At 46.8% G+C, this 15,451-nt stretch overlaps 4 protein-coding genes across 4 annotated transcripts; 2 read left to right on the forward strand and 2 right to left on the reverse strand.

Annotated features, from left to right (window-relative positions):
• Positions 1–36: 36 nt before the first annotated feature.
• On the reverse strand, positions 37–2,255 carry LRP88_02231 (uncharacterized protein; the record flags this gene model as incomplete). Its single annotated transcript, XM_083238899.1, has 8 exons — positions 37–477; positions 556–620; positions 668–785; positions 843–1,281; positions 1,342–1,399; positions 1,452–1,561; positions 1,643–2,159; positions 2,207–2,255. 8 exons carry the CDS (start codon positions 2,253–2,255, stop codon positions 37–39), a joined length of 1,797 nt encoding a protein of 598 aa, XP_083105494.1.
• A 963-nt stretch (positions 2,256–3,218) lies between these two features.
• LRP88_02232 (uncharacterized protein) lies at positions 3,219–7,487 on the forward strand (the record flags this gene model as incomplete). Its single annotated transcript, XM_083238900.1, has 10 exons — positions 3,219–3,588; positions 3,640–3,995; positions 4,099–4,186; positions 4,246–4,274; positions 4,583–5,152; positions 5,222–5,414; positions 5,525–5,674; positions 6,044–6,196; positions 6,248–6,556; positions 6,613–7,487. The coding sequence occupies 10 exons, from the start codon at positions 3,219–3,221 to the stop codon at positions 7,485–7,487; spliced, it is 3,093 nt and encodes a 1,030-aa protein (XP_083105495.1).
• A 302-nt stretch (positions 7,488–7,789) lies between these two features.
• LRP88_02233 (uncharacterized protein) lies at positions 7,790–8,539 on the reverse strand (the record flags this gene model as incomplete). The annotated part of the gene is made up of 1 exon (XM_083238901.1): positions 7,790–8,539. The coding sequence occupies one exon, from the start codon at positions 8,537–8,539 to the stop codon at positions 7,790–7,792; it is 750 nt and encodes a 249-aa protein (XP_083105496.1).
• A 5,019-nt stretch (positions 8,540–13,558) lies between these two features.
• LRP88_02234 (uncharacterized protein) lies at positions 13,559–13,963 on the forward strand (the record flags this gene model as incomplete). The annotated part of the gene is made up of 1 exon (XM_083238902.1): positions 13,559–13,963. One exon carries the CDS (start codon positions 13,559–13,561, stop codon positions 13,961–13,963), a length of 405 nt encoding a protein of 134 aa, XP_083105497.1.
• Between the last annotated feature and the right edge of the window lie 1,488 nt (positions 13,964–15,451).

A 15,451-nucleotide genomic window follows, 5' to 3' on the forward strand; every position in this document is an offset into this window, starting at 1 on the left:
TCCGAGGCAGCCAGCACCTCCGCCCTTTTCAGTGTTCTAGAAGGTGTCTATGGCCACTCTGACCCTATCGTTGGGGCAGCCGCTACGGCAGAAGCTGTCATAGTCTTCAGGAGCACCAGGGCCGACGTTGTCGTACCACTTGTAGTCTCCCCAACGTTGATTCCCGTCTTTTTTCTCGCAGCAGTACTTGCGTTCCTGCAAGGTATCCGGTGTCTCGGGGCCCCAGTTATGAGCATCGCAAGTAGCACCTCCACTACCTGTGGCAGATGAAGCCACTTTTTCCAAGTCGGGAGCATAGGCAAACTTGTCGCATTTAGGACCTTCAGTCCAGAAGCACTGGTCATAGAGCTTAGTGTTGCTACTGCCAGTCGAATAGCACGCAGACTGGTAGTTGCTGCGATAGTGCTTGCTGAGAGATCCAATCTCAAATGTGTCCTCGGGGCACTGCTGCTTACACTTGCCATTGTGATGCGTGTACTAGCCACATGTTGGGGTGTCTCCCTCTGGGGGGCAGCATAGTTGATGAACACCCTCGAAGCAACCGGTTTCATCCACCATGTACTCGTTCTCGCGGGCTTTGTCGTCCTTGCGCAACATGCGGATCCAACCGGATGGGCACACTAGGAATGGTCAGTAGTTGAATGAGCATATCGAGTTCAATACTTACACTGTCCACAGTTGGTCCATTTGCATTGGACATGCTTGGTCTTCTTCTCGTCCAAACCATTATCTGTGACCGGCTGAGGACCTCCTATACTAGACTCAGAAAACTTGCGACCGGCTGCCTTGCTAATGGCCCTTGAAACAGTGCCGTCTTCATCATCTTGAGATATAGCCTAGACCATAACGCCGCTTAGACACTGCTTCTTGGCAAAGTCGACCTTTATCTTGAGAGTTTCCTCGTCATTATAGGCAACCCAATTGTCATCGTCAAACACGAGAGTCTTGACGGCAGCCTTCTTTTTGAGCTGGGGTTTGGCGTTTGTCCTCTTGATGACGTCCATAATCTCAGAGTTCATCATGACGCTGACTTCGTTGCTGCACTTTTGCCTCGGTGCTCCAGACTCGTAGCGGCATCCAGGCTTAAGGCAATCCCGACTGGAGGCCGTAAAGGCCCGGCCGTAGAAACCTGTGCCCAGAACGATCTTTTCAGGATCCATCTTGTTGCGCCGGAGAAGGGTCATTGTATCCTCAATCTCGGTGAGGTTGGTGTGGGCGTTGAGATATGACCCAATCGACTTGATAGGCTTGTCCCAGGTTCCATGGAGGTCATAGGTCATCCTACAGATTATGTTAGCAATCCTACTAATGGACAGCGGGCTGATACGCATCATAACTTACATGTTGAAAAAGTCGACATGAGGCTCCAGCCTGACAATGTCAAAGTATTGCAAATACCCTAGCCAAATAGTAAGTGAAGAGTCACAGAAAGAACATACCGTATAACTTACAGTATGACGCCGGCAGAGTCAAAGAGAGCTCATCATGGCCGCTCGACTTGAGAGCCTTTTTGAGATTGGCAATGAACTTGGGAAAGTTGGCGTAATCCTCCTTGCGCCCGCTGCGCTCATTGGTGACGGGGTATTCCTAGTCGAGGTCGACGCCACCAAAGCCATAGACAGTCATGAAACTAATCAGTGACTTGATAAACATCTGTTGATTCTTCTCTGATCTTGAAATATCGGAAAAGGTAGTCGCGGTTGGACCAGGGTCGTTAAAGGTCCATCCGCCAATAGCAATGAGGACCTTGAGATCAGGATCCAGTTCCTTCAACGCGGTGAGACGCTTATAGTACGCCATATCTCCAGACGATGTAGGTCGGACTAAAAAGGTCAACGGGTCGATGGTGGCAAAGGCAAAGTTGATGTGAGTGTAGACACCACTTGGGATCTGCTCTGGCTTGAAGGCGTGGCAGGACCATCTGGGAGCCCAGCCTTCATAGTATCTAACAACCCTCTGGATCTTTTGGGACGAGTCACAGCTGGGAGCCTTAACCTTGTTTTTGCCGCAATACTCATCTGTGAAGCCACACCAGCCATCCTTGGAGCAGCACACGTTCAAGGGGCACTTGGACCTTTGGAAAAACTCCTTTCCGAAGCCGCCAGGATCGCATTCAGACTTTGAGTCGCAGTTGTTGACACAGACTTCTTTTTCACAGACTTGGTATTTACGTTAGTACTCGTTCATTTGAGGGGTAGAGGTAAACTTGCAGTCTTTGCTATAACCACAGTAGCCGTACTTGCTGCAATAGCCATTCTCGCAAGGCTTGGTTTTGCTACACCCTGGAGTATCCTCTGCGTAGGCGGGATGAAAAGTCAAGGAAAGGAAAAATAAAACAAAGACCGACAAGTTCCTCACGCTGAGGCGTGACAACATCTCCATTGTGAAGATGCCCTTTGAAGGTGACACGGAAAGAAAACGGGTTTGGTAGGCAATAGAATCTCGAGACTGATCTAATAAGGTAGATAGATATACAGTTGCCTTTCGAAAATAACTGCCGTGCTTCCAGAGATGGACTCGCATAGCCAACATTGCTTGATCGACCAACAGTCTTGGCAACGTCAGAGAGTGATTGCTAATGGCCTGTCTGTCGACAATTTCCGGCTCCTTCCAATCACTCTCATACTTCCGTGCTCAGGAGTAACCACTCATGTCTTTAATCCCTTTTCCATTGATTGCAGAGGACCGTTTCAACATGTCATGGACAACTACCAACACTGCTGTTGGAACCAACAAGCTTCGGTGCTGGAACCAATAAGCCTCGTATTTGCAAAAAATAAAATTTGTCGACATCATCTGCCATAATTTTTGCAGGGCATAAATTAAAACCTTTTGGCTCGCAGTCCGATCGTTGTAACTAAGAGCCGGGATTCCTGGTCCGAATCCCAGCACGCCCTATATGACCTGAGATGGCCCCACGCAGGAGATTCCCACGGCCCGCATCCCTCCGAAATATATACCCCTGCGTCCCTGTCTAAGTGTTTTGAATGAATTAGACTCATTTTGGTATATCAAAGTGAGGCGAGCTCTAGTGTCTCAGATTAATATAGTGGGCCTGACGTGATGGTGTTTCGAAGTCTCCGCTCCTCGCCAGGGCCCCTTGTTGTCAACTATCAAGTCAAGTCATCAGTGCTTCAAGGCTCTATCTCGGATGTTAACTCACCGTTTACTATTTGGAATTCTCACCTTAACTTTCTCGATAGATCTATGTTTTCAAAATGCTCTGTCCGATGGCGCTGCCCCCAAGATTGGGGCTCGTCGTGATTCTCCTTGCGCTTCTTGGCTTAGCTGCAGCGACGTCTTCTAGCAATGCCGATAGTCCACACAGTAGCAGTGCCCCAGAGATAGTTCAAGATGCCAAATCTACGGTTCATCAGACTCTTAAGGCTCTTGCAGTTGTCAACAAGGACAGAATCAACTATCTAGCCTTTAACAAGCACGAGTTCAAGGAAGTAACGGCAGAACAACCGGCGGCCCTGCTTCGGTACAAGTCAGAGCCTGCTTCCCTTTCTCGACGCAATACTGCTGGGGACGATGATAACTCTTCATTAGGGTATCGCATCCCCACCGAGCTCTCTCATGCGGCTCGTGTCCTCGCTGAGTCCACTCCCCAGGAACCCAAAGGCAACCATAGCTAAGCTGCCGAGGCCGCTCGCAAAAAGCATTCTGAGGAAGGCTCTGCTGACACGGATACTCCCAAACCCCGAAAGACTCCAGAGGGACTACTGTCCAAGTTTGCCGATAGCCCCAAGGAGAAGCGTGCTTCTGGATACTGGATCATCGACGACCAGAAGCACCCGGGCAAGAGCCCCTATGCAACCCCCGACTATAAGGTCTGGCGAAACTTCAAAGACTTTGGTGTCAAGGGAGACGGCAAGACAGATGATCCAGCAGCTATCAATAAGGCAATCGCGGATGGGATGCGTTGCGGCGAAACTTGTCACTCGAGCATAACCACTCTAGCCGTCGTCTACTTTCCTCCCGGCATGTATCTCGTCAGCAGCTCTATCATCTAGTACTATAACACGCAGTTCCTTGGTGATGTAAGACTTCCTCCAGTCTGAAATGGTATGAGTAGCTAATACTGATGGCATGCAGCCTATTAATGTTCCAACAATCCTGGCGGCCTCTAGCTTTGTGGGACTCGGCGTCTTTACTTCTAATAAGCACGTTGCAGACGACGTGGGTTAGTAAGTGCCCCTGACATTACTCTGGTACAAGTGAACACAAAACTAACTAACACAGGTATCTCAACACAGCCAACTTCCTACGGAGTATCAAGAACTTCAAGATAGATATCCGCTTAACCGACCCGGGGGCTTACCTCTGTAGCATCCACTGGCAAGTTGCATAGGCGTCATCTCTCGAAAACATTGAGTTCTACATGCAGTACAACTCGGACATCCCAAGCAATACCCAGCAAGGAATATACATGGAAAACGGCTCAGGCGGGTTCCTCGCCGACCTCACCTTTGTGGGAGGTAACTTTGGAGCCTATTTTGGCAACTAGTAGTTCAACACCAGCCATCTCGTCTTTGTCAACTGCAAGACCGCAGTGCAGGCTCACTGGGACCGGGCATAGACTATGCAGGACTTTATCATCGAGAGCTGCGAGTCTGGTCTGGTCGTGACTGGAGGCTCTGGCGGCCCGAATAGCAAAGGGCAAATTGTTGACTCTCTTATCATCGCCGATTCTATTATTGCAAATACTCAGAACGGTATCGTTACTTCGTTGCATGCCGAGAATGCAACCTCTCTTCTCGTCCAAAACGTCGGCTTCTTCAATATTAAGACTGCCATCTCAGATTCAGCCAAGAATCGCGTACTTTTTAGAGGAGGCGACGAGGTTCACCTAGATAGTTGGGGATTTAGCAAGATTACCGATGCCAAAGGGATCAGCAAGTTCGTCAACGGTGAAAGAATTCCTGCCATGAACCGAACAGAGGAGCTCTTAGGCACAGCATACGACAAGATGAGGCCAAACCTCTTCACCAGAAGGCGGCCCAAGTATTACAACGTCCCCAATAACAAGGTCATGAACGTCAAGGCTCTTGGGGCCAAGGGCGATGGAAAGACTGACGACACTGCTATTCTCAACTCGATCCTAGATGGGGCTGCTAACACATTTTCTATTGTCTACTTCCCCTATGGCGTGTACATCATCAAGGACACACTACGTGTTCCCATGGGCTCTAGAATTATTGGTTAGGCATGGTCGCAGATCATGGCCACCGGGTCCAGGTTTGAGGATGAGCGTAATCCGCACATCGCCGTGCAGGTTGGACGGCCAGGAGACGCGCCAGGCATTATTGAGATCCAAGACATGCTCTTTACTGTCTCTGGACCAACAGCAGGAGCCATTCTCGTGCAGTGGAACGCCCAAGAAGCGACCAAAGGATCTATGGGAATATGGGGTGAGTTTTTTCCAGGATATCAAGCAACCAGCAAACAATAACTAATCGTCACGATGCAGATTCCCATTTCCGGGTTGGAGGCGCCGCTGGATCTAACTTGTAGACCCCAGATTGTGCAAAGAGCACCGGTTCTATTGACCCCAAATGCAAAGCGGCATCCATGCTTCTTCACTTGACCTCGGGCTCGACGGCCTACCTTGAGAAGGTCTGGGCATGGGCCGCAGACCACAACATTGACGATCCAAAACATACCCAGATACGTGTGTACGCAGCAAGAGGCATCTTAATCGAGAGCCAGCGAGCTTGACTATGGGTAACTTCATCCGAGCATAGCACCCTGTACCAATACCAGCTTACTGGAGCTAAGAACATCCTCATGGGCATGATCCAGACCGAGTCACCTTACTATTAGCCTGTACCTAGAGCCCCTTCGCCTTTCCGCATTGGCTACTTCCCCGACGACCCCTCTTTTCAAGACTGTGAGACTGATCGCGTGGGTTGCTATAGCTCTTGGGCGCTACGCATCATAGATTCTTCTGCTATCTACGTACTGGGTACAGGGCTTTACTCGTGGTTCTCCGACTATGATCAAAAATGTGTCGAAAAGGGCAATTGTTAAGATCGCGTAGTCGAGGTTCAGCAGAGCGATGGCTTGTGGATCTATAACCTCTGCACCAAGGGCACTCTCGAGATGGTTTCGCCATATAACGGTAACGCGACACTTGCCAAGGATAATATCAATGGCTACCTGTCGTCTATACTGGCCTGGCTCGAGGGAGCCAGTGAGGTTTCTGGACCTCGTCTGGTTCCAGGATTCTAGCTATACACTGGAGATAGACTGCGAAACGTCGACGTGCCCGACGCGTGGAAGAAGGCGTTAAGCTCTAAGATCATCTGCAATCAATATATCACAAGGTTTCAAGAGCCATCGTACAGAGGCTCACCGGACAATGAGGCTCTTACTGAGTCTATCTGCGGTAAGTCCTGTGGCAAGTGTCTCGCAGATTGGTTTAACGGCGTCGAGGCATGGTGCCATGGGTACAACATTTCTCGGCAGCTGCCCACGGCACGGGGAGGACGCATGTGGGCTAGAGTGAATGAGACATGCGTCAAGGATAACAAGACGGGAGAGTACTGCAATGGTAAGTGACAAGATGACAAGCTTGCTTCTGAAGCATCTCCTAACGCGTGCATATAGACATCATTGATAAGTTCACCGAGGTGGATAGAATCGACGAGATGCCTTGTTCTGAAGTGTGCTCCGAGTGTTACATCAAGAAACTCGCCATGATGCAGAGCAGTTTATACTTGGCCTACGACGAATGGTACCAGGATGATTTGAAGCTCGTGTATAAGACATGCGTCAAACAAGGGCCAACAGACATTCCACCTTCGCTTGATCCCGTCCCAGAAGACGAACCATCCACGTTTTGTATATCCGATAATTTTTACCGCACTAGTAAAGGCAAAAGTACCTGCGACAAGGTTGCCTTGAAAAACAACCTTTCTCCTGCCTTGTACAACCTCAACTTGGCCATCCATAATTGCGGCAGTATTCCTGCTGGCACTGAGCTCTGTCTCCCCCTCGCATGCGCCAGACTCGTCAAGTACTCACAAAAGAGTAACTGCACCGCCATCGAGAAGAACGAGGGCTTGAGTCCCGGCAGCTTGCGGAGATTCAATCCCTGGATTAACCGCGAATGCAGCAACCTAAACTCTGGGGGAAATTCCTTTGGCTGGATCCTCTGCGCAGAACCTCAAGATGGAGAGATGCCTCAATTCGGAGCTGGCGACGACACTGTCACTCCGCATCCTAGCAGCGATTACACTGCGTTCCCAGTAAATCCCCCAAACAACGCGACGGCTGCCCCAGATACCACGGCGCAGTGCGGACGATGGCACGTGACTGAGGAGGGCGACACCTATGCTTCCATCTGCATGAGCACCGGCATACACATCTCTCTATTGTTGGCGGCTAATCCGTCTCTCGGCAAGGAGTTTTTAGAGTGCAGTGCGAAGCTTGTTGTTGAGCGGGCCTACTGTACAGGACCGACATATGACTGGGTTAAATGAGGTACATTAGATATATAGGGTATGTACTTGGGAATTGTGAACATGGCAGGATCACCTTGGTGGTGTTTTACGAGGGGTGTACGTTGTCATTGTATTGAAAACTGCGTTGGTGATTGTCATGACGCTTCTCAATAAAGGCCATCTTAACCATCATTGACATGTTTGAAATGCCTTGTTTGTCTATGTACTCAAGACGGCGTTTAATACTATTAGAAGGCAAACGTTCTCTAATTAGCAATTGTGCCAAAAACTACCCTCTTCGCTACCATACCCAACAATCCGTCCCCTTAGGCAGGCAAAACTCAACGACGCCAGCCATACCAGTTCCGAATCCTATCCGTCTCGCCCTCTTCTCCCATTTCAGTAATATCCATATCGGGCCAATCCAAAGCAAATGACCACAACTGCCCGCGAATACCAATTCGCATCCAGAGCCTCTCTTCCCCTTCTTCATTCTCGTGCGAGAACTTAGTTACGACCTTTACATAAAGATCATACTGGGCGCGGTCAAAGGACCTTTTGGCGCTGTTTACCTGAAGGAAGTGGTCGATGCCCTGCTGGTCTAGCATGAGACAGACGCAATATCGCCCCATTTTTATGACGGATTGTGGTGGCTGCATATGATGCTCAGCGACCCAGGCATCAAAGCGTCTACCCACTTCATCTGGGCTTGCTCCATCTAACGACGCGGCATCTTGTATGATATCACAGTAGTATCGTCGGGCAAGTTCCTCATTGGGGCGAGGATCAAAAGGCTCTTGGCCAGGCCCGCGGCGGCTTCGCAGGTCATCGAAGACGTACTGGCGTGCGAGCTGGTTGAGTTCCTCGACAGCTCTAGGAAACGTCTCATCTGACTCGGGCGTGTAGACGGTGCGGAAGATGGTGAAGCCCCAGGTGAACGGGCGGTCGTGCCAGCGCGACCGCTGGTTCAGATCCCTGAGCGTCCTGCGCACCCATCTCTGGCCTTCATGACGTATGAGAAAATGGGGAGGAGTGTTCGGAGGAGGTGAGAAATCAAGTAAAGATTCAGGAACGGGGCCAAAGTCTTCCATGACGATTCGGTATAATAGTATGAGTGCGGTGAGTGCGAATTAAGAGGGATAGTGAGAAGGTGGTGACTTTGTGTTGGCCCTACAAGAGGCAAAGTGGCTTATTTAACACCCGAGCCGCCCATACGATGAGTTGACAGCCGGGGTTTGATTAAGGGAGAGAGACCCCGCTTTCAGCAACGAATATCGTCTAAGATATCTGTCCAGGGAAGAGGTTGGTTCGTGAGGGCAGCTAACAGGGAATTATAGTGCCAAGCTCAAGCAGATCAATGTTGCTTATAGGGCGAGGGTTAAGGCGTCTTAAATTCATTGAAAATTTAAGCGTCGGCGAAAGAATATAATTAAAACCTATAAAAATTCCACTATTATTAATAAGTAAATAAAAACTAAATAAAATAATAATTAAAAGTAATATACATAATAAGCAAGTTAGCTATATAAGCAAGTTAGCTACTTTTCCTTATCCTAAAGATTAAAAATCATAATAAAAATACCATAAATTATCTAATTAGTTAAAACTACTTACTATACTCTTCCCTAGACGTCTTAATAACTACCTAATAGGTCCTTGCATTATGGCTAGGCTTACCGCAGACACCACAATGCCGAACACCTAGTCGCGCCGACCTCCCTTAACCACCACTCCTCAACGATTCAGCCACTACCTACGCATCAACATCCATTTAATCAACTACTTGCCTTCCTTCCTCTATTATTATTACCCCTCTTTTCTATAGTTGGGTCCTTTTTGCCCTCCGGCGCCGGCTTAATATCTTATTTACTAGTCAAAGCTCTCAAACCTCTGCCCTCACTAGAGCTATCTCATGCATATTTCCCTTCAGTGCCTTAGTAATTGACTTCATAGCCTTAATAATTAACTCAGGGGAGCTACTATAATGCCTTCTAATTTATCTCTCAAGGTATTCAGACTAAGATTAGGCCTTAAGCATAGTCTTTAAGGTCTTTAAAACCCAAGGGTTCAATGGTTTAGCCTCCTCCTCGGCAGGCGTTAGAGTCCATAGCTACACATCAAGCTTTGAGACTATAATTTCTAGGTCAAGAGGAATAATCCTGGCTCCTTTAAAGGATACCTTGATATTTTTTTCTGTTATAGTAGCCTAAAATGCGTTATAAAAGGCCAGGAGGAACTTAGTCTTTAAAATATAGTTTATAGAGCATCTAATTAAATACTTAATTTCTTAACTATAAGCCCTCTTAAGTATACTAAAGCATATAATATCGAGGGGCTAGAGTAGATAAGATAAATAAGGTGGCATATAAAGCTAGATAATCTTATTATCCTAGTAATATCTCTCAAATTTAATTAAGTAATAACTTTTATAGCTATTAAGGATTAAGAGATAATAGCGACTATTTATCTGCTTAGTTATATGCTAGTTAAAGTATTTAAGCCACTTAAAACTAGTTTTATTATTAGTCTAGCTATTTTAGGTTATTATAATAGCCTAATCGCCCGGGAGGTTACTTTCTTAATACTAGTTCGCGAGGTAATACTAGCTTATACTAATAATAAACAGCAGGATTAACTAGCCTTCTATATTAATTACTTAAATTACTATAATCTATTCCTAGTTTCTAGGTTATATTAATTTTAGGTTTTTATACCTTTCTATACCTATAATTACTATTCCGCTTATAATTATACCTATAAGAAAGCTAGTCTTATTAAAGTTTTAAATATTATCTAATTAAATACTATACTTCGCGATTAGATTTACTATAAGCTAAAACCACTTATAAATAATAATTAGATCTTTATACTTAGCTCTCTAGTAATTATATTTCTAAAAAAAAATATATCTTAAGCTCTAGATATTATCTAACAAAGTTATAAGCCTAATACATGCCAACTAGTAGCGCATCGCGGTCGGTAAGTAATTAATTAGCTATTTCTTTAATACTATAAAGCTAAGGGGGAAATCCTCGCGAATCTAGGTCGAGAATAAAGTAAATAATGATCTGTTCCTCTAGATCAGATAGCCGGCGTGATTTCTAGATAGTATCGCGTCGAGATTAGATCCCCTTATGGCGATTAATAAGAGTATTGCGATTAACCTTATAGGCTCTTACAGCTTATCGGAAGCTAAGTTTTAGTTGATTTTGATAAGCCTGAAGGGCAAGAAGCATTCTAGCCTCATAATTCGTAGATGACATGCTGGGTGATTAGGAATCAATTAATCAAATCGAGAAGATGTTAGGTGAGGGATTTTTGGCCAACTTGCTTGCATGGCCAACTTGCTTATCATGTACGTTAGACCTTTTATAATAATATAGCTAGGTATAATTCTTCTATTATTATAGAAGTTTAAATAGGCTATTATATTAATATTAGGTTATAATATTATATTATATTTAAGATCTATTCTTTATTATAGTTATAGCCCGGCCCTTGATGGGTTAACTAAGCCTGAAGATCGACGTCGGTACCAAGTCTCATTACCATGATAGATTTACCACTATTTTCGCTCTCTTGCTGTTGTAGCTGATGGTCTCTCGCGGACTTGTCCTTGCAGATAATGATACTAATTCTATAATATCGCTGGCCAGGCTAGGGAACCGAGACAGAAGACTGGGTGGCGCTGTAAATACTTAGCCATCCACCCCATAATCTGCGTGGCCCTTTTCTTCCAATGCCTCCAGACACGTTGGGATTTGGCTTTGCTCCACTGGAGTTCTTTGTATTGCTTCAAAGTGTACCTCGACTATCTCTGTGGATATCTCTTGGGATTCCTTCACTATTGGTCAAGGCAAAGCGCTCCGCCGCAAGGAACATTTGGGCATTAGTAAAGTAGCTTATATTAGCTCTGAGAACCCAGATGTCGCCAAGTACTCTTCTTCAGGTTGTCAGTTGACTGATCTAAACATGTACCCACTACGATTAGGAGCGCAACGACCACCCGTTAGGTCTCTGGAAGACGGGTAGTAAACTGCAGAGTATGAGCGAATATTAGTCTCAGTAGGAATATATTACGACCTAAGTCATCTATGCTGGACTGGATCATGATATCCTCGTCTTAGAACTCCTCCTTTGAATGCTATTCTAACTCGTGAAGAGCTTGGGGGACCTAGAGTGCAGTCTACGATTCTACAAGTTTTGATTCCGGGCTGAGCCATAATGCATTGCGCTTTCTACCAAATGCTATATCTCGACCAAGGAGCATTTCATACTGCCCTCATCCCCTGTTCTTCTTCCTCGTTTTCAATGGCGCCTCCAGCGTGCACAATAATAAAGAATACACTCTACATACATAACAGCATCAAAGGCCAAAGCAGTGAGACACCGTACCTCCCCTTCAACATGGCAAGTTCATTCGTTCCACCTCCTTAACCCTCATTAGATTGTAAATACATACGGAGATCATACGAGATGCCAACGACTTATCTCTGAATGGTTTCACGAGCCACAGCGTTGTTCTTATCTGCCAAATTTTGGTTGAAGCCAACCGCTAGGGTCTCGAGGACCTGGCCACCTGATTGAATGCTCTCCCTACATTGCCGTAGGTGGAAGAACATGAGGGCAGCGCCATGAATTGGGTTCTTGCAGAAGTGTAGGTCGTGTCTTCTGCGATTGATGGGAAATTGGCGCTCGGAGCGGAGTTTCTTCTAGCTCCTCCCCCCTGCATCGACGGCGACATAGTGATGCTCTTTTTGCATATAATTCAGGTTGTCCAAGTTTTGATTCCAGCCTGAACTTTTCTCATTTCCTCCCTGTCCTTCCCGAGGCGAGATTGATTGGAAACATGTGCTCAATTGGGCGATTGCTACGCAGGAGCTTCGGTACAAAGGTCGCGGTAGGAGTTAGAGTAAGGACGGGTTGGCGGCCGATTGAAGGCTGTATTAATGAGCTTTAAAATAAAGGAGCAGTGACGGCAAGAGATTGCTTAACCATGGAAGGCAATATCGTTGGGATCCGTCTTCTTGGGTCAACCTCATTGGGATTGAGGTGAGTATCGACGCTTAGGTGGCTTAGCATAGCGGACAGCTGTAGGTAGGGTCGTGTCGAAGTTAACCGGCAGGATGCAAGTTATCCTAGGCCCTGGCAGAAGAGAGTTTGGAGAAGAGCTAAAACTATTTTATCGAGACCGAGGGGTGTCTCTTCCACGCCTGAGTCGCCGTCTCGAGCTGTGACCTCGCGACGTGAATTTGGCGACATGCAGAACCCAGCCACGCTGAGCCGCGTTGAGCCGAAAGGCGCTGGCCACGCACAAAGGCTACGGCCCAAGATGGCGTTTATTGGAACGGCGAAATCCACCAATGGAAGTCGAGCCATATTGGCGGTCGCGAGCTCAGGGGAGGGGGATGGAAGAGCCGAGAAAAAGACCAGCATTTCGTTACCCACGCTGCTGCTAAGAGGAAGGGTTGTTCATCGTGGTCAGATCATTGCCACGTCTCTCACAGTCGTGTTGGAAAGCTCTCAAGGGCGCAAAAATCAAGTAGCCAAATCCTTGGTTTAAGCGAACAAGGTGTTTTACATAGCACCCAGCTCAGCAGCCAGTTTTTTCCGACACTAACGCCAATTTATCATGGCGCTGTTCAAGTGGACAGCTGAGGCAAGACATGGCGCTAGGTCTGGAGCAGTCGAACACTGATGCATGCAGACTATCGCCAAACTATCTAGATATTTTCCCAATAGCGGCGAGGATTTCGAACTATTTCATTCGAGAACCTGAGATATCTCGTAATTTATGCATGTGCATGCTGTCTATCGTTTTCGCAATTCCCATTGGACCTCCAAGTTCCAGGAAAATGAGCTACCAGAGCAGTGGGTAGATTGGCCTTACCTGTCAGAAGATAGAGTTGTAGTCTCTGTACATGAGGATGAGTAGTACATACTGCCAAATTTATCTATATAAGCCAGGTCTCCTTTTGTCTATGGAACTCAATCATCACCAACTGACCTTTAATCTACCACGATTTCTTCTTGCAACTCTCCCATACAAGCTAGTCTTTTTATTTCAATCACCCTGAATTTCTCCCTTGGAAATACAAACGCCACAAACAATGAGCGCCTTGGAAAAATTCTACGCAGCAGCGCTCACGAATGGGATCGAGGCCATGAACCCAGACCGAGGCGTCTCGGTCTGGTTCATGAACAACACGGACCAGGAATTGACCTGGTCAGACTCTGGAGTCGACCACGGTGAGCGAAGTCAACTTGCACCCGATACAATCGCTCCTTGGAAATGGGGGAGATGGGCTTTGAAGTCTTGCGGATTCCAGACAGGATGTGAGGGCTGGATGACATGGACATTCAGTGATGGAACTAAGGTCGAGCTGGGATACGATAACCCGTACTACGGGTCCAACTCTTATTCCTGCAGTGTCAATTCGACTTCGTATACTATCAGCAGGGAAGGAGGGGATGGAAACTGCGCTACTGTTAAGTTTATTGTGAGCCAGAACTAATCGGGCCTACGAGATTGACGGATGAAATCAGTGGTCTGGATAGGGTCAGAGTTAGCATAGGTCTATGAGTCTTAGTGAAAACTTTCCTAAGATATGCGTTATGAACGGCTGAGTAGATGTCTCCCCGGCATCAGCTTCATTCTCATCCTCTTGGGCTTGTTGAACTTTGCTTGTGGACAACGAATTCACCACTTCACAGCAGTAGATCCATCCCAATCGCACTTAGCTATGTATAAGGCCTGCCGCCTTATTGCTCAACACGGCAGACACTGGGGCCGATCTAAAACAATCATCGTAATCTCATCTCGCACTCAAGCGAACTCCAACCTCGTCCTATAATATCGCATGCAGGCCGCAGACAATTCCTCGCTGGGGGCACGATTACATGCCCCTACAGATCGACTCGTGTTTGGTTCCCGAACACTTGACGCATCAGATTGTCATTGCGTGACCACTGGAGTTGACCAGGGAAGGTATGTATACGTATTCGGCAGATTCAGGTCATATTCATGCCATAAATGTTTTGGAGACAGCGCTGATGAACGACGATCTATATCTTTGTACTTGGTGCGAAATACTCTTGTCTTGTTTCGCATTGTTTCCCGTGGACGTTTCTTCTTCGAACCATGACATGTCTGATAGAATCGAACTTTATGTAGACGTAAGAAATGATGGTGTACTCACTTGAGGTCCGCCTCGCTGTCGAACATGGCGTCAGTCATGAGGCCAGTGAAGCTATTCCTCGGCTTCTTATGGCAGGTATGTTCATGTAGCCTGTATAAAGCTAAGCCTTCGTGTCGAGCACCATAAAATGACCAATTGCCACGGTACCTGTTAGAAGGTATCTTCTACTTTTGCCGTATGGCATAGTGGTCTGTTATGTTCCACACTTCGTAATCTTAGTAGAGAGGACATCGTAGCAGAGCTTGGCACGGTCGACTTTCTGTTTGTAGATGAGTGACGTCTTCTTATGCTGGTAGTTAAGAGGGGGAAGAAATGAAGGGTGATGAGCGACTCGCTCTGGGTGCAATGCTGACTTGGTTGGCACCATCTTGATTCTAGGGCGATGTCTTTGTTGTGAATCCTAGGACACTTTGTTCTCGACCTCATGGTGTAGTAGAAGTTGGCTTATATAGATATCATCGAACCGGTAACTTCAACCCTCAATGACAATTTGAGCGTTCCTATGCATAAGTACTTGAGAGTGCTAGAGTTCTGCACTTTGCGAACATGGCCCTCTAGGGTTAGGGTTACATTAGTGACAGTGGAGGAGTTTGAGCGTTTGACCCGGAACAAGGATATCAATACCAATGTGTTCTTTCGTCCTGTGTGCGAGGCAACCGTCACTGAAAGATGAGAGTGAGGATGAAATCACCATATCGTATTTTGCGGCCTCAGATTAACTGTTAGAGTTTGAATTTGTCGCTAGGACGCTCGATTACTTAAGAGACGAATTGAGGACCCCAGAATATACATCTTTGGCATGCT

This window comes from Fusarium phalaenopsidis (assembly GCF_050370095.1).
Source record: "Fusarium phalaenopsidis strain FUZ10S chromosome Unknown contig_32284, whole genome shotgun sequence".
Taxonomy (NCBI): Eukaryota; Fungi; Ascomycota; class Sordariomycetes; order Hypocreales; family Nectriaceae; genus Fusarium; species Fusarium phalaenopsidis.